General features: G+C 44.7%; 1 protein-coding gene across 1 annotated transcript in view; it reads left to right on the forward strand.

Moving 5' to 3' along the window:
* The window catches only part of MYO3B (myosin IIIB), a 319,441-nt gene that overhangs the window by 33,004 nt on the left and 263,424 nt on the right, over positions 1 to 23,013 (forward strand). Inside the window, exons 2-5 of the mRNA XM_034786511.1 lie at positions 8,367 to 8,550; positions 15,766 to 15,900; positions 19,784 to 19,888; positions 20,148 to 20,247. Coding sequence (XP_034642402.1) covers positions 8,404 to 8,550; positions 15,766 to 15,900; positions 19,784 to 19,888; positions 20,148 to 20,247 — 487 coding nt within the window. The 5' untranslated portion in view covers positions 8,367 to 8,403. The remainder of the gene's footprint in view (positions 1 to 8,366; positions 8,551 to 15,765; positions 15,901 to 19,783; positions 19,889 to 20,147; positions 20,248 to 23,013) is intronic.

A 23,013-nucleotide genomic window follows, 5' to 3' on the forward strand; every position in this document is an offset into this window, starting at 1 on the left:
TGTGGATAGTTTCTTCTATCACCCAGGCTATTCACTTTGGCAGATGGACTTTTACTAGGCTTATTTAAATTTTAGGCTATCATCTCCTCTTTAAAAAAAAATCACAGGCCTGCTGCCCAATTCGACCTTAGTGTAAGTGGGTGCAAGTCCACTACATTCCATTGAGTTGCACCTGCTTTGTATTTGGTCACTTCTGTGTTTGTGTATAAGGTTAGGTGCAGTACTGTGGGCTGGCTGATGCCATCTGGTCATTTCTGAAATACCCCTACTGCACAGTCACAAATAGCCTCTGTGTAAAGCTGTTCCACTCCCAGTAGTGTTAATTGCCAAATCTTTATTTTTCTACATCTGGTGTAGACTGCTTTTTGCTTGCCAATTGGGGGTTGTACACTAGAACAGACTTAACTACTGAAAAGTATCCCCCATCTAGTGGATGAACTCACAGGTAATCCTGGTCTGTAGGCAACTGAAACACCCTCTGGTGAGGTCAGTGAAAGTTCTACTACTAAGCTTACCATAGCTTTAAGCCACTCTTTGTATTCCATACGAGGGAGATTTTGGGAGAACAGAAAAGGGAAAAGGGATCATCAAGTTCAGCCTCCTGCACAACTTAGGCCTGGTCTACACTACGGGTTTAGGTCGACTTTAGCAGCGTTAAACCGAATTAAGCCTGGACACGTCCACACAACGAGGCCCTTTCTTTCGACTTAAAGGGCCCTTTAAACCGGTTTCTTTACACCACCTCCGACGAGGGGATTAGCGATAAAACCGGCCTTTGCGGGTCGGAATTGGGGTAGTGTGGACGGAATTCGATGTTATTGGCCTCCGGGAGCTATCCCACAGTGCTTCATTGTGACCGCTCTGGACAGCGCTCTCAACTCAGATGCACTGACCAGGTAGACAGGAAAAGACCCGCGAAGGTTTGAATTTCATTTCCTGTTTGCCCAGCGTGGAGAGCACAGGTGACCACGCAGAGCTCATCAGCACAGGTAACCGTCATGGAGTCCTCCCAGGATCGCAAAAGAGCTCCAGCATGGACCGAACGGGAGGTACGAGATCTGCTCGCCATATGGGGAGATGAAGCAGTGATAGCTGAACTCCGTAGCAGTAAAAGAAATGGAAAAGTATTAGAAAAGATCTCCAAGGCCATGAAGGACCGAGGCCATAACAGGGACACACAGCAGTGCCGCGTGAAAATTAAGGAGCTACGGCAAGCCTACCACAAAGCCAGAGAAGCAAACGGAAGGTCCGGGGCAGAGCCGCAAACTTGCCGCTACTACGCGGAGCTGCATGCGATCCTAGGGGGTGCAGCCACCACTACCCCAACCGTGTGCTATGACTCTCTCACTGGAGAAACACACAGGGAAGACGGTTCGGGGAACGAGGAAGATGACGATGGAGGTACTGTAGGTAGCTCACAGCAGCAAGGAAGCGGAGAAACCGGTTTCCCCAACAGCCAGGATATGTTTGTGACCCTGGACCTGGAACCAGTAACCCCCGAACTCACCCAAGACCCTCAGGGCACACAGGAGACCTCTGGTGAGTGTAACTTTGTAAATATTTGTAAACATTACAAAAAAAAGCAAGCAAGTCTGTTAACGTGTATGGGGATGGAGCGGAAATCCTCCAGGGACATCTCCAGAAAGCTCTCCTGGTTGAAATGGGGTGATTTTATTAAGGGGGACATTCAGAGGCGCCCGTTCCTGCTCTTCTGACCAGAAATGTTCCCCGCTGTTAACCACGCGGTGGGGGGGAGGGGTGAAGTGATCATCCCAGAGAATCGTGTGTGTGTGTGTGTGGGGGGGTGGTTTACTTGTGTTTGTGCCGCATGTTAACCGGGAAACCGCAGCCCCCTCCTTTTACATTGAAACCCCATTTTAAATGGACAACCCAATTCATCCTTGATATGGGAAATGCGCTGCTGTTTGCAACCTTTCCCGCATGTTAAGAAGGTTAAAAAAGCCAAAACACTGTGGCCTACGATGGCTGCCTGCAAGCCGAAATATGCGACCTTGTAATGAAAGAGTGTACCCATTGTTCCCTAAAATGTGTCTTTTTTAACCACCTCTCCCTTCTCCTCCACCAGCTGCAAATGTTTCTCCTTCGCAGAGGCTCGTGAACATTAGAAAGAGAAAACGTAAGACGAGGGACGAGATGTTCACGGAGCTGCAGATGTCCTCCCATGCTGATAGAGCACAGCAGAATGCGTGGAGGCAGTCAATGTCGGAGATGAGAAAAGCCCAATATGAACGAGAGGAGAGGTGGCGGGCTGAATCGCGGGAAGAACAGAGCAAGTGGCGGGCTGAAGACGATAGGTGGCGTCAGCTTGCAGACAGACGGCAAGAGGCAATGCTCCGTCTGCTGGAGCATCAAAGTGATATGCTCGAGCGTATGGTTGAGTTGCAGGAAAGGCAGCAGGAGCAGAGACCGCCGCTACAGCCCCTGTGTAACCAACAGCCCTCCTCCCCAAGTTCCATAGCCTCCTCACCAAGACGCCCAAGAACACGGTGGGGGGGCCTCCGTCCACCCAGTCACTCCACCCCAGATGATCGCCAAAGCATCAGAAGGCTGGCCTTCAATAAGAGTTAAAGTTTTAAAATGCAGTGTGTCCTTTTCCATCCCTCCCCCCCCACCCATCCCAGGCTACCTTGGCAATTATCCCCCTACCTCTGTAAGGAACTAATAAAGAATGCATGAATGTGAAAAAACAATGACTTTATTGCCTCTGCAAGCGGGAGGGGAGGGTGGGGTGGGGTGGTTGGTTTACAGGGGAGAAGGGAGGTGGGGGGGGGGGGGGGGGGGGGGTTGGAGGGTTCATCAAGGAGAAACAAACAGAAGTTTCACACAGTAGCCTGGCCAGTCACAAAACTCGTTTTCAAAGCTTCTCTGATACGCACCGCGCCCTGCTGTGCTCCTCTAACCGCCCTGGTGTCTGGCTGCGCGTAATCAGCGGCCAGGCGAGTTGCCTCAACCTCCCACCCCGCCATAAAGGTCTCCCCCTTACTCTCACAGATATTGTGGAGCGCACAGCAAGCAGCAATAACAATGGGGATATTCTTTTCGCTGAGGTCTGAGCGAGTCAGTAAGCTGCGCCAGCGCGCTTTTAAACGTCCAAATGCACATTCCACCACCATTCGGCACTTGCTCAGCCTGTAGTTGAACAGGTCCTGACTCCTGTCCAGGCTGCCTGTGTACGGCTTCATGAGCCATGGCATTAAGGGGTAGGCTGGGTCCCCAAGGATCACGATAGGCATTTCAACATCCCCAATGGTCACTTTCTGGTCCGGGAAGAAAGTCCCTTCCTCCAGCTTTCGAAACAGAGCAGAGTTCCTGAAGACGCGAGCATCATGTACCTTTCCTGGCCATCCCACGTTGATGTTGGTGAAACGTCCCTTGTGATCCACCAGGGCTTGCAGCAGCATTGAAAAGTACCCCTTGCGGTTTACGTAGTCGGTGGCTTGGTGCTCCGGTGACAAGATAGGGATATGGGTTCCGTCTATGGCCCCGCCACAGTTTGGGAATCCCATTTCAGCAAAACCATCCACTATTGACTGCACGTTGCCCAGAGTCACTACCCTTGCTATCACCAGGTCTTTCATTGCCCTGGCAAATTGGATCACAGCAGCCCCCACAGTAGATTTGCCCACTCCAAATTGATTCCCGACTGACCGGTAGCTGTCTGGCGTTGCAAGCTTCCACAGGGCTATCGCCACTCGCTTCTCAACTGTGAGGGCTGCTCTCATCTTGGTATCCTGGCGTTTCAGGGCAGGGGAAAGCAAGTCACAAAGTTCCATGAAAGTGGCCTTACGCATGCGAAAGTTTCGCAGCCACTGGGAATCGTCCCATACCTGCAGCACGATGCGATCCCACCAGTCTGTGCTTGTTTCCCGGGCCCAGAATCGGCGTTCCACGGTATCAACCTGCCCCAGTGACACCATGATTTCCACATTGCTGGGGCCCGTACCTTGTGTGAGGGCTGTGTCCATGTCAATTTCCTCATCACTCTCGTCGCCGCGCTGCAATCGCCTCCTCGCCTGGTCCGGGTTTCGCCTTGGCATGTTCTGGCTCTGCATATACTCCAGGACAATGCGCGTGGTGTTCATAGTGCTCATAATTGCCGCGGTGATCTGAGCGGGCTCCATGATCCCAGTGCTAGCTATGGCGCCTGGTCAGAAAAAAGGCGCGAAAGTAGTATCTGATGGACCAGGAGAAGGAGGGCGGGAGGGAGGGAGGGAGGGAGGGCCGAGTGACGACATGGCGTACAGGTACAGGAACAGGGAGAAACACAAACAACTGTCACACAGAATGGTCCCCCCAAAGATTAAACTGGAAACCCTGGGCTTAGCAGGCCGTTGATTTCACGGAGGAAGGGGAAGCAAATGAACACAGAACAAATCTATTTTTTACATCTTAAGGTGGCAGCCGACGCTGCAGCATGAGTGACAGCCATACCAGTATGACGACGATGGGTACCAATCATAATATGCCATCATCTGCCAAAAGGCAAGGGGCTGCTGCTGTGTAGCAATGCAGCCCCACGTCTGCCAGCCCCACGTCCGCCAGCACCCAGCATCGCCCTCGGCCTCTTCTGGGTGCTTAGCAGACAATATTGGGCAATTGGCAGAAAATAGTATATTATGACTGGTAACCGTCATCATCGAAACAGTAGCATGTCTGCCCAGGTGGCCATGATTGACAGCCATACCAGTACGACGACGATGGGTACCAGTCATAATATACCATCGCCTGCAAGGGGCTGGTGCAATGCAGCCCTACGGCTGCCAGCCCCACGGCTATCACTCATGCTACACCGTCTACCGCCAAAAGGCAGTTAGCAGCTGCTGCTGTGTAGCAATGCAGTCCCACGTCTGCTGGCACCCAGAGGACATATGGTGACGGTGAGCTCAGCTGAGCTGAGCGGGCTCCATGCTTGCCGTGGTATGTTGTCTGCACAGGTAACCCAGGTAAAAAGGCGCGAATCTATTGTCTGCCGTTGCTGTGACGAGGGGGGAGGGGCCTGACGACATGTACCCAGAACCGCCCGCGACACTGTTTTGCATCATCCGGGCATTGGGATCTCAACCCAGAATTCAAAGAAAAGGCGCGAACCGCTTCTCGGCTCGAGCTGTGGCGCAAACGTAGTATCTGACGGCCTAGGGGAAGGAGGGAGGGGGGCCGAGTGACGACATGGCGTACAGGCACAGGGAATTAAAATAAAGAACGGTGGCTGTGCATCAGGGAGAGACACAAACAACTGTCACAGACTGGTCCCCCCCAAAGATTAAACTGAAAACCCTGGGTTTAGCAGGCCGTTGATTTGACGGAGGGAGGGGGAAGCAAATGAATACAGAGAAAATCTATTTTTTTACATCTTAAGACGACGGTGCAGCGTGACTGATAGCCCTCGGCATCTTTCTGGGTGCTTGGCAGCAAATACGGGGCGGTGTATGACGATGGTCTTCAGGCCTATTGCACGAGCTGCTGCTCAGGGAAGACTCTGCTAACGTGCGATGACCCGACTTGTAATAGGCCGGCTAACAGTCATAATACACCATTTACTGCCAAAAGGCAAGCCCCACGGCTGCCAGCACCCAGATCGCCGATGAAGGCTACCAGTCTACTGCACCGTCTACCGCCAAAAGGCAGTTAGCAGCTGCTGCTGTGTAGCAATGCAGTCCCACGTCTGCCGGCACCAAGAGGACATATGGTGACGGTGAGCTCAGCTGTGCTGAGCGGGCTCCATGTTGTCTGCACAGGTAACCCAGGTAACCCAGGTAAAAAGGCGCGAATCTATTGTCTGCCGTTACTGTGACGGGGGAGGGAGGGGCCTGACGACATGTACCCAGAACCGCCCGCGACACTGTTTTGCATCATCCGGGCATTGGGATCTCAACCCAGAATTCCAAGGGGCGGCGGAGACTGCGGGAACTGTGGGATAGCTACCCATAGTGCAATGCTCCGGAAGTCGACGCTAGCCTCGTACTGTGGACGCGGTCTGCCGACTAGAGCACCTAGAGCATTTTATTGTGTGGACATACACAATCGGCTGTATACAACCGATTTCAATAAAACCGGCTTCTATAAATTCGAAATAATTTCGTAGTGTAGACATACCCTTAGAGACATTGCAACTTAGCATTTGGCTGGTTAGTTTTGTAGGCTTTTCTATTATAAACATTTTAACATTATTATTTAACATTTATTTTGTGCTAGCACTTAAAAGCCTCAACCAGGCTGGGGACTCATTGTTTTGTCATTGTATAAATATATAGTAAATGACAGTCCCTGCCCGAAAGCACTTATCTTCATAAAACTTAGTCATATGGAAAAAGACAAATAAAGGTTCATTGTAATAAAAATAGACCAAAAGGTACATGATTTTGTATAGTTTGTTTTTATTTTAAATGTTACAGTAATGAAGAACATTTCCAATATTGTCCTCGTCTTTTAAGGATAAAATATTTACAAATTCATGTTCATCACTGTGCTGTACACAATGGCCACTGAATTTCTGTTGACAGACACACCTTTTCTATCCTGATCAGATAATAAATTCACAAAAAAAAGTACATTCAAGAGCTCCCACTTCATTTCATGACCCTTTGTCAGCAATAAGTATCTCCACTCAGCCCCATGGTTCTTTCAAAGTAAAGAATCCTCTTGCTAGCTTGGGGATGAAAATATTATGTAGGTAACTGTAGTTTACAGGGAAGGGCAAATAAGTCAATGAACATTGTATTTCAGGTAGATTGTGCAACTTGTTTTGCAGGTCAGTCATGTTTGGGTTTATTTGGAATTGGGTTCTAGTTTGAGCCTGAGCACTGCCACTCATGAACGTTCCTCTGCACCCCACAGATGGGTGCACCCCACTTTTTTCACAAAACTGGGCATTTGTCCCATTTGCTGATGATCAGTTGGCAAGAGCAAATGGGACAAATGCCCAGCAAGTTGGGATGTCGGGGACAGGTCTTAAAAAGGGGACTGTCTCAGCCAAAACGAGACATATGGTCACCCTATGCCCTGAACAAATGAGCCAGTAACTAAACTCAAAGCCCCCTTCCTTAAACCTTCAAGCTAATGTAGACTTTCCAACATGACCTGCTTCTCTATTTGTGTCCTTTGTGACTTTGGAGAAAGGACTTGTTCCTTGAACAGTGTCAAGCACATTGCTGGGGCTTCAGAAATGTTAACATGGACTTTTAGAGTCTGATATAAAGAACCAAAGTATTGTAAATAATAAGGTTGGATTTAAGGAGTACAATGGCCATACAATTAAAAAAAATGCATAAACTAAACATGAATTTTAACTTTGTGTTTATAAAACTCACCACACATTTCCAAGGTCACTCTCTCCCTTTATTGAAGACCAGACAGAATGTCCCTGGCTTCAGATGGGAGGCACTATATTACTATGTTTCCAGTCGTAATTTTCCCACATGAATCCTCCTGACGCAACTAGTGAGAATAAGAACATTAGAGGATGCTATTTACACAATAAAAATATGGACCAAATTCAGCCTGAAGTAAGTGAGCACAATTCTGCTGAAGTCAATGGAGTTGAGCCACCTTCCACCAGAGTTAAACTGACCCAGTACCTATATCATGATAACAACGCAGGCTGCTTGCTCTCCCTGATTACTGGCACTGTTCACTCACTTCTTCAGCCTGCCAGCTTTCTTCCTGTTGGATCTCCCCTTTCCTGGCTTTCCCTTCTGGCTGTATGTTAGTTCCTTTCCAGAATGATCAAATTTCAATCACAGGTTGGATGGGTATTTGGAGATCTTTAAAATAGTTGTGCCCAAAATCTTGCTCAAGGTCCTAATAATTAGGGAATGTGTCCTTCCTTATGCATTTTTCTCAGTTTCTCTCCTGTTTTCTCTCCAAGAGCCCCCACTACTTCCCTTCTCAGGTCCCCAAGGTAGGGCACCTTCCCCTTCCCTGCTCACAAGAATCCATCTAAAGCATAGATTCACTTGAGAGCCATTTGGTCCAAATGCTAGAGAAGAAGACAGCAGAGCTCAACACTGCCTTTCAGGGCAACAGGCAGAGTACCCCAACTCTGTAAAGCTGAAGTTTGGGAAAGAGAAATGTCAATGTGGCCATATTCATTTATCCACTGGTGATGTTCTGGGTTCTGATTTGGTTCTTCCTTTGCCTGCCCTGTTGGTTCAGTGCTCTATGGTTAGTAGTAGTGCTCAGGGCAGAAAGAAGCCATCAGTAGCTGCTTATCAGTTCCATTCTGTTCCATATTCTGTGCTCGATCTGTTTCCTCAGCTAGCTGGTTAAATAAATAAATAAATGAATGAATAAGAAACAATTTGTTAAATCCCATAAAATTTAGCAAATGTACAAACTTTGTTTTCCAGGACGCCACTATATGGATTATTTCAATATAATCCCAATATGATTGGACTCGCATCATTAGCTGATCCTTCAGATACCTGGGAAATTATAGAGACCATTGGAAAAGGCACTTATGGTAAAGTCTATAAGGTTGCCAATAAGAAAGACGGGAGTCTGGCCGCTGTAAAAATTCTGGATCCTATCAATGTAAGTAAAAGATTATAATCCTATTTTAATCATAACTTCATTGTTAACATTAAAAGGTTTTACTCTCAAACAGGCTTGAAGCTCTGACTCAAAGTTTAGGCAAACTGAAAACATCCTGGAAGGAACTGTTAAATATATTATGAGCAGATGTGGGCTACTTGGTTTGGAAAGAAAAAAAAACTGCATCCAGCCTCACACTGACCCCTTTGTAAGGCTCTTTTGTATAACTTAGGACATAGTCCTACAAGGGGCTATGCAGAGCAGACTGAATTATCTGTTTAAAATAATTAATTTTGCCTTTTTTCTATTTGTGAACCATTCATAACTTGACAAAATGTTATGGTTAGTCATTATTCACAAATATTCATCAGTAGTTTTATGCAAACAAGTTTCAGCCAATGAGATGTTAGAAAACTGTTCACTGAAACTATTCTCACTGAGTGACTGGTCATTTAAGTCACATGGTATTGTTTTCTGCTCCCTGATTGGATGACTGAAACTTTTCAAACAGCAGAATAGCAAAGTGCAAATGACACACAGCAGATGGTAAATAAGTAGGGAATATGCTTGTTCAGATTCAAATGTGTGTGTTCATATGATGAACAGCCAACCCCTAAACATCATCACAAGAATAATGAGGGGAATGAATCTGGTTGACCCAAACAGCCACTTGGAAATTGCACCTTGTTTTGTGGTTTTCAGCCAACTCTAGTTCTGAGCACTTCCAACTCACAAAGACCTCTGACGTGAGTGGGAGTGAAAGTTGCTTAGCACCTGGTAAGATCTCCCCCTTTCATAGCCTTATGTGTTATTCAAAATCAGCATTCATGCTGACCTTGATTTCTGGCAGTGCACCTGGGTAGTTTGCTGGTACAGATTTTAGGTATCCAAGGTTGCAGCAATTGGAGCATGAACATGATCAGATTGCACGATGGCATTTCCAATACACTAATGGTAATATCTTACATTCATATAGTGCTGTTCATCAGAAAGGATCCCATATCACTGTAAAATCTGTACAAACTCTATAATGGAATTCCTTCACCCACCACTGAAGTGCTGCCAGCTGTAGAATAGAAAGCAGCAGCTTTTTTACAATGCACAGCGATAGTACACAATAGTTAAGACCGGAATTGAAGAAGAATATTGTCGGGAACTCAGCTGGCTGCAGTTGCCTAGCAACCCAATGAGCTCAGCTGGGCCCAGTAAACCCTCATTAAGTGACTATTCTCCCTGATTGGATGAAGAGCCAACTGATCCCCATTTAAACCTGGTTGCATCAGCAGCACCCGAAGCTGCGTCAGACCTGCTTCCGGTCCAGCCCTTGCTCCTCTCCAGCCCTGCCTACCTCTGAATCCCTAACTCCTGGCTTTAACCACTGGCTTGGCTCCTGACCACAACTCCAGCTCTGCCCTTTGCTTCTGTTTTGATCTCTGGCTCCAACCATTGGCTTGCCTTCTGGCCATACTTCCAGTTCTACTCTCTGATTCTGCTCTGACCTCTAGGCCAGACCCTTGCTCTGTCCAATAGGTCTCACTGCCTACACCTCGGTGTGTGAGTTTGCGCAGGCCACTTGCTGGCATAGAGGGGGCCCAGATGGAGGCCAGCCCACCTTCTCAGAAGTTGTTTAGGTCCTACAGGAACTGCAGGTTCAAATCGCCATGCTGTGTGACCACAGTGCATCCCTCCAGGCCCAGGTACATGTCCAGGCAGTGTCTTCTGTACTCCCAACTCGTGCACCCACTTTTTGTGAGCCTACGCTGCCCCTACCTGATACATTTAACAGGGATTGTGCCAAGTTTTGTGGATTCCAGTTCATGTTGGCATGTACAGTCATGCCCCATGGATCAATCCCAAGTGGGATTAGTGCTTAGCCTGCCCACTGGAGAGGCCCTGAAGGGGGCTTCACCACTCTTGCAGGGGTCCAGTCCTCTCCTTGAACACTTTGAGAACTTTGTTCAGGCAATGGAGATCATCTTAGATTCCTAATCAAGAATATACTGTGGCAGGGTCTTGGGTCTATCACCAACTATGCAGAGGAATTTAAATGTCTGGTTGCAGATATCCACTGTGCAGAGACACTACTTCAGGCAGGGACTCAATGACCCAATCAAAGATGAATTAGCATGGGTGGAACTTCCACCTAGCCTGGGAGCCTTAATTGATCTTTGTTTTAGGATTGGTGATCAGCTAACAGAGGGAGCCTAAGAAAAATGACAGGCCACCTGACCCCCACTGGTCAGAATTCTTATGTCTCCTGGAGCTCCTATTGCCATACCAGACTCCAAAATGATGCAAGTTTACTGAGCCCTACCTCTCTGGCAATGAAAAGAATACTTGTCAGGCATTAGGGTTGTGCCTACATTGTGGGATGACCAGACATGTTGCAGCAGGGTGCCCTACCAAAGACTGGTCCACCTCCAGGTTGGAAAGCACCAAAGCCCAGTCCCAGTGTGAGGGGGCTAGGGTTGGGTCAGTGCTTCCCTCCTCCCCACAGCAAACTGTGAAGCCAGCTATCTGCCAGAATCTTGGCAACCCGTAACCAGCATGCTTCCCTGCTCTGTCTCCCTCTTCAGTTGTGGCATTCTGCCATCCCTCATGTCCACTTAGAACACTGGTTGACTTGGATACCTCTGGCAATTTCATTGACCAGGAGTTCATTAAGGGGCATGGAATCCTTTGCAGGGATTTCCCTAAGCTTGTCAAGGCTATCAATGGGTCACTTCTCTCTTCAGGCCCCATTAAGCATCAGACAGCTCTCCTGGAGGTCATTTGGTGGTCACCAAGCATCTTGCAGTTCAGGGTCATCTGCGCTCTGTACTCACTGGACGTCCTTGGTGTCCCCTGACTTGTCACTCGTGACCCCCAAATTAGATGGCACCCATGATCTATACTGTTGTGTTCCCTGCGGTGCTGACAAACATGCCTGCCCAGCTCAAGCCAATGGCTGGTCACATTCTGCGGTACACTGAAGCCCCTGAAGGATCCAGAGTTAGGAACCAAAGATTTATGAGCAGTGCCTGAAATTTCTGCCAAATACCTAGAACATGCCAAAGTATTCAACAAACAGAAGGAGTATGCCCTACCTCCTCATCACAGTTATGATTACACAGTCAGCCTTCAACCGAGGTTCCTTTTGGACACATATTTCCTTATCTGAACCTAAGCTGCAGGCCCTCCAGGAGTACCATGAAGAAAATCTATGTAATGGGTTCATCCAATCTTTGATTTCCCCCGTGGGAACATCTATATATTTTGTGCCTAAGAAGGATGGCTCCCTCTGACTTTACATCTAAAAAAGATCACTATCTGTAATCAATGTCTTTTTCCTCTCGTAAACAAACTCCTGGAAAGAATCCATTTGGCTCAGGTCTTCACAAAGCTAGATCTGCATGGAACATACAACCTGATCAGAGTCCAACAGGGGGATGAATGGAAGAAAACATTTTGAACCAGCTATGGCCATTTTGAATACTTGGTCAAAATGTTTGGTCTGCGTAATGCCCCTGCAACTTTCCAGCATTTCATGAGCAATGTCTTCTGAGATATCCTCAATCAATTTGTGATCATCTTAGACAATATTCTCATTTTTTCAGAAAACCAAGAACTCCATGACCACCAGGTGCCACACCATTCTTGATTGGCTTCACCAAAATCAACTTTATGTGAAACACAAGAAATGTGAATTTGACAAGGATACTGTGGAGTTTCTGAGCTGTCTCATCTCTCCAGCAGGACCCCCACAAGGTTGCAGCCACCACCAAGTGGAAGGCACCCTTGAATATATGTGGAATGCAATGGTTTCTTGGATTCATAAATGTGTACCAGCGATTCATCCAAGGATTCTTTGACCTGGTAGCCCCTAAAATGTCCCTCCTCAAGCAGGGAGTTAAGTTCACCTGATCCCCGGACATTCAGGTGGCTTTCAACCACTTGAAAAAGTTGTTTATTTCTGCCCCCATTTTGATCCATCCAGACCCTACAAAGGCCTTTATAGTTGAGAACAATGCCTTGGACTTTGTAATAGGTATGGTGCTCTCACCAGTTGCTTCATCCCTGTGCCCTCTTCTCTTGGAAACTGACTCGTGGTGAAAGATGATGTATGGGACAAGGAGCTCCAGGTCATCAATGCTGCCTTTGAGGAGTGGGACCACCTCCTTGAGGGGGCCCAGGCCCCTGTTCAAGTTTGGACAGATCACAAGAATTTGGAGCATCTACAGACAACACAATAACTCAACCAACGTCAGATTCGCTGGGCCCTTTTCCTCTCCCAATTTGACTTTATGGTTACCTACTATCCTGGGTCTAAGAATGAGAAGACAAATGCCTTGTCCTGCAAGGACGAGTACTGTGAAGTGGAGCAGAAAGCCCTCACGCTCTCCTTAAATCCTCCCAATTTGTCTGTTCGGCCCTCACTAGTCACTTGATGACCAGTTCCCAACTTCAGGTGCTAAGATTGTGCCATGACTCCCCTATAGCAGGACATTTTGGCCAATTTAAAACCTGGACTCTGATTACTAGTTACTTCTGGTGGTTGACCCTATGAACAGATGTTAAAAACTATGTGAAGTTCTGCAACCTCTGTGCCTGTATGAAGAACCTGTGAGCCAACCCTATGGGTCTCCTTCAGCCTCTCCCAAACCTCCATTTCCTTGGTCCACCTTCTCAATGGACTTTATAGTGGAGTTACTGCACTTCCAACGGCACTGTTATCCTGACTGAAGTGGACTTCCTGACCAAGATGGCCCATTTTATTCCCTGCTGCACTGTGCCATCTGCCAATGAAATAGCACAAGCTTTCCTGGAGCACATCTTTCAGTACCATGGCAGTAACTTGCACCATTTTGGACTGAGCGCCTCAATTTATTTCTTGATTCTGGCAGGAATTTCTTCACTTTCTCTGCACTAAATTCCTCACCTTAACAGCCTCCCATCCTCAGACTGATGATCAAACTGAAAGAGGCAGTCAGACCCTGGAGCAGTATCTCTGCTGTTTTCTGAATTTCTGTCAGGATGATTGGCTCCCAATACTGTTTGGCTGAGTTTGTGTACAACAACTCAACCCACACTTCCCCCCAACACACCCCATTCTTTGCAAATGTTGGCTTTTACCCCTGGTTCCATCCAGTTCTGCCTGATGGCTCTGCTGTCCTGAGGGACATGGATATGGTCCAGAAAACATGCCAGGAACTCAAGGAACACTTACTTGCCAGTAAAGAAACTTATAAGCATTACACAGTCTGAAAGTGATAGGCTGCCCCTAACCTTGCAGTAGGGGATAAGGTCTGGCTCTTAACTGGGAACCTGAGAACAGACCATTCTTCAGTCAAGCTTGACCATCAATACCTGGGTCCTTTTTGGATCATCGAGCAAATAAACCAGTGGCCTTCAAGCTTCAACTGCCAGAATCCCTCAAGATTCACCTGTCTTTCATGTTTCTCTCCTTAAACCATTTGTTGACAACCTTTTCCCCAACTGGGTAGATCCTCCTCCACCCTCTGTAATTGTCCATCGGCAGGAGGAATATAAAGTCCATCAGGTCTTCGCCTCCCAATAAGTCAAGGGGAAGCTGCAGTATCTGACAGACTGGAAGGAGTATGGGCCAGAGGAGTGATTCTGGGAACCAGAAGAAAATGTTCACACTCCAGATCTCTTGAGGGAATTTCACCAAGGATACCCTGACAAGCAAGGGCCATGAGCCCCTAGGAGGAGCCCCAAAGGGGGCCATACTGTCAGGAACTCCATTGGCTCTGGGCATGGTCACTTAGCAACCCAATGAGCTCGAGTGGACCCAGTAAACCCTCACAAAGTGATTTGCTCCTTGATTGGACAGAAGGGCCAACAGATCCCTATTTAAGCCTGGTAGCAACTTGAGCACAGTGGCTGCTCAATGCGTTCCATGCCCACAGCTGCCCCAGACCTGCTTCCTGTTCAGCCCTTGCTCCACTCCTTGCCTGCTCCATTCCATCCCTAATTCCTGCCTACCTCTGACCCCCTGATTCATAGCTGCTGGCTCTGACCACTGGCTTGTCTCCTAACCATGACATCAGCTCTGTTCTGACTCCTGCTACTGACCATTCACTTGCCTCCTGACCACGCCTCCAGTTCTGCCCTCTGATTCTGCTCTGACCATGAGGCCAGACTCCTGTTCTGACCACTAGGTTGCACCACCTACATCTCAATGTGTGGCAAATATTGTGGCCAATAGAAACCACAGAATTTCAGTATGTAATTATCCGCATTGGAATTTGACTGGGACATTGAGACTAAAACCCGTACTGAGAAAAGTTGCCCCTTTTTTATTTAAAGAAATACAGCTTGTTCATCCCTTGTACGGTATGAGTCAGAAGAATGTAATAAGTAATATGTGATTAATGGAATAAAGCACCAGGGTCTTGATACAGCAAACTATCCCAACTCAGCAAATTATTTAAGCACATGCTTAACTTTGAAGCATGTGCTCAAGTCCTGTTAAAGTCAAAGGCTGTGCTGAATAGGAATACACTTAAGCATGTGCTTAAGTGCTTTGCTGAACTGGGGCTCATGTGGGTTATTGTGCAATATAGTTGGTCTTTTGTTATTTCATCTTCACAAAAATCCCTCTTTAGACAAATAGTCAAATTTTTGCTTATTTTGAGGATTTTGATTTTTGCTCTGTTTAACAGTTCCTGTTGTATCCGTTCTCCACGTGGGCTTTAGTTTGTATAAATTTCTCCTGTTTTAAAGATGTATTTATTTTTATTCATGTCCCATTTAATGTCTTAAATATATAACTAGGTTCATCAGATTACCTTAAAAAGAAAAAATGAAGCTAAGATTCATGTATTTACAGTAGCTCAACCATCAGAAATGCAGATTTAAGAAACAAATTAGAAAAGATATATATGCAAATTTTCCATTTAGACAAGTGAGCAAAGCTAAGCACCATTTTTACTTTTGTGATAGCAGTGTATTATTATGCATTAAGCGTACCCTTGAGGCAAAACTACTGACTGCACATGGAGTTCACACTTTTATTTGCAATAAGACAATTGTGGTGTGATTGGTTTTTGACCAGATTTTATTATTTGATTAGATTGTTTTCAGTGCATCACAATAAAGACATTTAGAAGCATGAAATAATGTATAGATACTTCTTTTTGTCAATGAAGATTTATTTGTTTGTTGTTCTGAATTATTATTTATTTATACACCATATTTGTGTTTTCCTTTTAGGATGTGGATGAGGAAATTGAAGCAGAATATAATATTTTACAGTTTCTTCCCAATCATCCCAATGTTGTTAAGTTTTATGGAATGTTTTACAAAGCAGATCAATACGTGGGAGGACAGCTTTGGCTAGTTCTTGAGGTAAGATATTTTGATAATATTAGAACTTAATTAAAATGGATTTTTAGGGCGAGGTGCTCCCCTTTAGAAGTGAACAAATCAGAAACAGCAAATAGTGGGTCTCTGTGCTCTATACTGAGAGACAAACCTTAGAATTTGGGGGTTCTGTGTTTAGGGATATTGATCAAACAGTCTGGCAATGGGAGGTGTTTGCAGATCCACCCTTCAAAAAAACACACTCGGTGTTTATTCAGTAACAAACCCCAGACATGGGGGCTTGGTATCAGCACTTTATTGCCATTCAAGGTACTTCGTTCTGTCTTCAAAAACATAGAATGGGCTCCATAATAATTTTCTTACTTGAAAGTAAATTGAGCTTCCATGCTGGAGAAAACATCTGTGTTAGTGTTGAGAAGTCAAGGTCTTTTTGGATAATCCAAAAGATGTCTTCATGATGAAGTACCACACACAGTATTTACCAAACCTGGCACCCATTGCAAATGTGAGCTGAGAGAATGTAATGGGAAAACTGTCTTAAGGCAGTGTAAAATTAATAACAGGATGCTGTTGAATATCTAGCACTTTAAATGGCTTATGCAGACTCTACCCCCATTTAGCATGTTTCAGTGTTCTCAAAATGAGGGCTGTCATTCTGATTGCACTGCAGTTAGTGTCATTGACTGACTGCACTAGCTCCAGGATTTCACTCAGATGATTAGGATGTTCCTAAAGGATTAATTGTGTATGGAGCCCAGCACAGAGATTAGTGATCTTATAGGGGTGTTGCACCATAGCAGTATTTTTCTATAACATAGTTACATCAATATAAATGTGAGCACTAACTTGTTTGTTACTGATTATTTTGGAAGCACCATCCAGCTATTCTGGGATTGTGGGTGGAATCAGAGTAAAGTATGATCACTTTATGTTCTACTTTAACCCTGTTCCAGTGATACAATAAACCTGACTTTTATGCATTGCAACATTATACGGTATGGAGGACAGCATTTGGTACCATATGCCAATTTTCATAATAAGTTTCAATGGTTATCAAAATGATCATCAGTTTTTTTGCTGTATGGGATTTTAGTGACTAACAGAGAAACAGCTAACATTCTTATCCCAAAGTACATCAGACATGCTGTTCTGTACAACTGAATCATGAATGTCACAAGAACATACCATTTCCGCAGGTTAGCTTTTTGCATTAATGATGTATAGCTTGTTGTTTTTGGTGCACCTAATTTTAAATTTGTAAAGAAATTTAAGACAAAACTTCTCATTTTCCTTATATACAGAAGTTTATTGAAACAGTTGACCTTGGAAATATTCCCTGCCTTAGAATTGCGTGCAGATTTGTCTGTGCACAGCAATTACGTTTTATAATAGTGTAGTGATTTTTTTCAGTAAAAGGGTATATACAAAGCTCTCTCTTACTGTGATCCCTGTTTCTTTGATGAAATCATATAGTCATTGTGATGAGCATCTTTACAATTTTCTAATTAAAAATATTTTTCGTTGCACTATTCTGCAACATTTACTCACTATGAGCAATACCTCAGTCAGGTGAGTAGTTGCATTAAAGCCCATGGTAAGGTACTACTCAAAGTGACTAAGAGAAGCAGAAGTGGGCCCTTAATTTAATTTTATATGATGAGGGAAGGTGCTACACTGAGAACTAACATTTTATGTTTATTCATAGAAAAGATATTTCATAGACCATGTCCCTAAAAATATGCATTAGCTCTCTTATGTAAGGACCACCTCTAGTGGCAGGCAGCTAGTTCAGTGTTCATGATCATTTCATTCCAGAGCTCTCTATTGACTACCAACATGGGTGTCTCTGCCAATTTTGGTGGTGGTCTTTGTGTTGTGGGTACTTAGCTATTTGGAGAGAATGTGATTCATTTCACATATGCTACTGAACAGCCAGAAGACTGTATCACTTTCAATCAACTTGGGTTGGGTTTGAAGTGGTGGCCTTGAGCTGAAAGGCTTCATATCTCATTACCAGTCCCTTGAGATTACTTTTCTGTTTGGCTATAGCTTTTCGTGAAAAAAGAATGCAAATAAAATTAGCACAACACATCTCAATAGTACACAGTTAGTACAATAAAGATAATAAAGACAATACATGGCATTGATGGCTCCCCAGGCAAATAATTAAACACGGGTAGGTACAGGTCTGGCTCCAGGGCTTTTGCCGCCCCAAGTGGCGGGGGAAAAAAAAAAAAGTTGCAATTGGCGGCAGTTCCACCGCCCGCTTTCTTCTTCGGCGGTAATTCGGCGGCAGGTCCTTCCCTCCGAGAGGGACAGGGACCCGCCGCTGAAGAGCCTGATATGCCACCCCTTCCCCTTGGCCGCCCCAAGCACCTGCTTGCTCAGCTGGTGCCTGGAGCCGGCCCTGGGTAGGTAAGCGCATACACTCCCTTCCACCTAAGGGTTTAGTTCATCTACAAATGTATTTGGTGTGTGATAGTGGCTTATGGACTCCCTCCCAACTGGATGGAACAAGCTCCCAAGTAAAAAAGGAAAGGTAAACTCTTGCATCAGCCACTATCAACCACTGATGGAATATTACTTCAGTAACTTATTTGCGTAAAGGAAACCAATGTATCATGTGTTCTGGATCCTCAGTAGCTAACATAATGCACTTTTCATGTGTAGAAAAGTTCAGAATTCTAACAGATTTTTTTAGTCCTATAGTAATGGTGATAACGTATGGTGAAAAATATCCATACCTCCTATAGCACATGGCAAATTAGCGTGCAGAGGGACTGATACTAGATTGACAAAATTTAGGGAAGAAAGGAAAAACAAAAGAGTAGTAGATTGTCAGATTTCAAAGGAGGATTTTAGAATTTGATTTCATGCCATTTGTTTGATTTTATGCATTAGAGTTTTTAGACTGAATACTGCCAATGCAAAGGGAATTTAGATCTGAGTTCAAGTATCTTGTTGATATAGACATATGATTTTTACGTGACAGAAAGCTTGGTATGGTGTAGAAGGGACCGCTCTGCAAAAATAAGAGGTGACTGTGGAAGAACAAATATAATGACCTCCCCACCCTGCAAAAAACCCCTGCCAAACAACGCTCCTTTTAATTTTAAGTGTCATACAGTTGTTGTAAATATAAAAGTAAGAAAAGGAGAAAGAGGGAGAAAGCAGGAGGATGAGGGGGAAACAGTTGCTAGAGGGGCATGGTTGATGAACTAATGATGTGGGTGAAAACACATTTACAAAGGTTCTAATTTTACTTTTTCTCCTCCTCCTCCTTTGATGTATGGCAGCCCATTAATGGAAAGTGCTTGCAAGAAGCTGTGCTTTTCTGGATCAGAATGTTTAATCTCAGTTGTTGGCAGAGCATGCCATCAAGTCTGAGTATAGAGATATGGCTGCTGTCTATTTTATATTGCCTGCCAGCAGGAGCATTGATGGAGTGAAGGTTTGAAATGACTGTAATTTGTTGCCTCCCAGTTATCAAGTGAATCAATCTTGTCTTTTCTGGCCTTTTCTTCACACAAAGGCAGTTTTTCAAAAAGACAATGCACATATTATTGTGAAAATAGTCAAATAAATTAAACCGGATCTATAGATTCTGTTTTTATAATAACATATAGTTTTTCTGTTTTAATATTTCACTTTTAGTTAAATTTTACAACCTCTGACTTGTGCTTTCCACCCCTCCCCCCAAGTACTATGATTTATTGTCAACACTGTTAATAAAATATGCTCTATGACAAGGATGACAACTTAAATAATTGCAGGTGGAAATCTACTTGGTCTGGCATTTGTGTTATGTTGCAGACTCCTACAGTAGGAATCCACAACCTAAACAAGTCTGTTGAGTAATAGGGGTCTTGTGTTTTGTTTCTTTTTTTGCTCCCCATTCTCTTCACAGCTGTGTAATGGAGGTTCTGTCACAGATCTTGTCAAAGGCTTGCTGAAGTGTGACCAACGGTTGGATGAAGCTATAATCTCATACATCTTATATGGTGCTCTCTTGGTAAGGATGTTCATCAGGCTTGTAATGACAGTAGAGGGTGCAATTTACCCATCTCATACATTTTCCATTTATAAACTATGGTAATGATAACAATATTATGCTGGCTGTTATAGCAGCAGGGGGGCATATCAAGCATGTGATCAAGCAGACAGATGTTTCTATAGTGAAGTGCAGATTGTCTTCATTACACTCCCTAATAGTAGGGTAATTGTTTTAAAATAAGGGAGTAAACTTATTTTTTGTTGTCATGGCTATACAGGGCCTTCAACATTTACACAATAACCGAATCATCCATCGTGACGTCAAAGGGAACAACATTCTTCTGACAACAGAAGGAGGAGTCAAGCTTGTTGACTTTGGTAATGACTGCTTACCATTTGTTTTCTTGATGTGTGCAGTTTAGCCAAAGGCATCCATTTATTTTCCACTCAGAAGGTAGAGGTGTTTCTGGAACACCAATTACTGAGAGAATTTTCCAAGAGGAATGTTGAGATATTTAGGGAGTGATGGGGAAAAGTAGCAGATGGAGCAACCTAGGAAATCCTGTCAGAAAATCTATTTTAGGCTTTTTAAAACAATAGCTTAAAAAAGCCATTTTATTTATGAAACATGTTTGCATTCCATTAGGAATATCATATCTCAAGGAAGTTCTCTCATTTAAATTTAAATATTCCATCTTTTGCATATGAAAAGGATACATTCTTTTCTTTCAAATGGCTTTCACTAGCCCTAAGCACATTTATTCCCTCTGAGCAGAAGGTAAAGTGGTCCTATGGGTTCACAAACTAACAGATCCATTTAATTTGTGATTAGTGCTGTTAGACATGAGCCTGGCTGGATTGGAAACATCACAAGAGGCATAAAGAGAGAGCTAGAGGAAGGGGAACTTTGCAATAGAATTTACCCTCAGATGAATATTTCTATCTTGAAATACATATACATTTAGTAAAGTAAAATAATGCTGTAGTTACTCTTTAGAGTCAGATATGTACATATAAAGAGAAATTTTATTAACAATAAAGGGAGCAGAAAATCATAGTGAGTCAGTATAAAGTGTTAGGTAAACCGTTTTGAAAATACAGTATTGTACAACTGTTTGCCTAACTCCTCATGTTGCTAAAGTAAAATACTCATATATTGAGAAAGTACCATAAAACTGGCATGCCAGAATTCTGGCAATAAAGGAATGGCCCAGAATTATAATATGGTGCATGAAGGGAAAAGCAAACTTAACTTTCCTAATGTCACAGTATTATAAAACTAAAATTATATTTAAAATCTGTTGGTTTTAAATCTGTGGAATAAATTTAGGAAGCAGATGCCTCTTTATTAGCTGCTAGGGACAGAAATTCATTACTGTTGAGTGTAGAGACACTCAATTTTAAGTAGTGCTGGGAGAAACATATGTGGCCTAAGGCAAAACTATGATAGCCTAGTAATCTCTTTGGTGAGGCTAAAAATCACTTTTCATTAGAGAGACAAGATAGGTGATGTAATATCTTTTATTTGACCAACTTCTGTCAGCAAGAGAGACAAGCTTCCATGCCACACAGAGCTCTTCTTCAGGTCTGGGAAACTTACTCAGTGTCACAGCTAAATACAAGATGGAACAGATTGTTTAGCATAATTGTTCCATCACGTATTTAACTGTAATAATCTGAATACATTTCCCAGACTGGAAGAAGAGCTCTGTGTCAGCTTGCAAGCTTGTCTCTCATACTGACAGTATTGATCCAATAAAATATATTACCTCACCCACCTTGTCTCTCTAATGCCCTGGGACCGACATGGTTACAACAACACTACTTTTCATTTGAGGCAGTTTTACCAGTATAATCTTGAGCAATAACTAGTGTAGACTGGCAGAAATCTACCTTTTCCTTTCTAAAACAAGAACACATCACTGGGCATATTTAATGTGGAGGAGGAAACTACAGCTTGAGGTTAGAGTTTCTAAGAATGAGCTTAGGGAAAAGTGTGTTGTTTTTCCAGTGTTTAACAAATACTGACAATGATTTCACCGAGAAGCTCTAGCACTCCCATGCTTTGGAGCAGAGACTTTAAATTTGGCAGGGGATTGCCCTAGTGTCAGGGACGTGACTCTTTCTGTCCTCTGACAATTTGCCCAAATTTGGTCGAGTTGTGACATCTGAAAAATTGCAGTTCACACATAATCAGTAGAGACTTACTGGAGTTTGCATCTAAGTTCTCTTAAAGTTCTGAGTGAACTGAGCATGCTCCATCCCTTCACAGCTCCTGTGTGTGACAGGACTGTGCATGCGCTATCTTCACAAAAGGGCTGAGCATGCGCCATTCTGGGACTCCACAGGAACTGGGCAACACTTTCCCTGCAGTTACTCCTCTTGGTTACCAAGGGATGTTGTGGACCCAGGCCCAGAACTGAGAGCAGAGTTGACAGGGAAACAATCTCTCCTGTGTTCTGGATCCCCTTGCGGCAGGTAGTGTGAAGGGAAAGGAGGAAACAATGTGACTCAGATTCAGAAGGTGAGGAAGAGATTCAGGGTGGTGGAACAGGAGTCTGGGGAGCAGCAGTGGTGCGTGCCATTTTGCTGGCCAGGGTGGAAAACATTTGCAGCCCCTTGCCCCTGAGTGGCTGGCTGTGGCTTGGTTTTGTCCCCTCCCTGCCCCCAGCCAATCAGTAGAGTAAAAACAAACAAAAAAGCTGAGTGGCGGGGCGATTTGGTGCCCAGGGCAACACTCCAAGAACCATCCCTGCTGTGGGGGTGGCTCTGAACAGGAACCTAGAAGTTTGGAAAAGAGGCAGGAGCAGAGGGAGACAGAAGACCAAAGGGCGGAGGAATAGAACCAAAAGAGGCGCAAGAGCAGAGGAACAGGAGGAAAGGGGCAGGATCCACAGATGGGGGGACAGGAGCAGGGAGGAAGAACACAGGCAAGAACAGGAGGAGGAGACTAGGCAATGGGAGGATAAGGGCAAGAACTGGCTACTGGCAGGGGGGACATGGCACAGGAGTTTGTGTGATAGTTATGGGGAAGAGGATAGGGCAGGAGGCCTGCCTCATTCAGTGCATTGAATGGACTTCCTTGGGGTATGAAACAGGGCTGTGTAGTGAATTATGCCATTGTCTGTATTATGCCTGTGTCAT

The sequence above is a fragment of the Trachemys scripta genome, chromosome 11 (genome assembly GCF_013100865.1).
Source record: "Trachemys scripta elegans isolate TJP31775 chromosome 11, CAS_Tse_1.0, whole genome shotgun sequence".
Taxonomy (NCBI): domain Eukaryota; kingdom Metazoa; phylum Chordata; order Testudines; family Emydidae; genus Trachemys; species Trachemys scripta.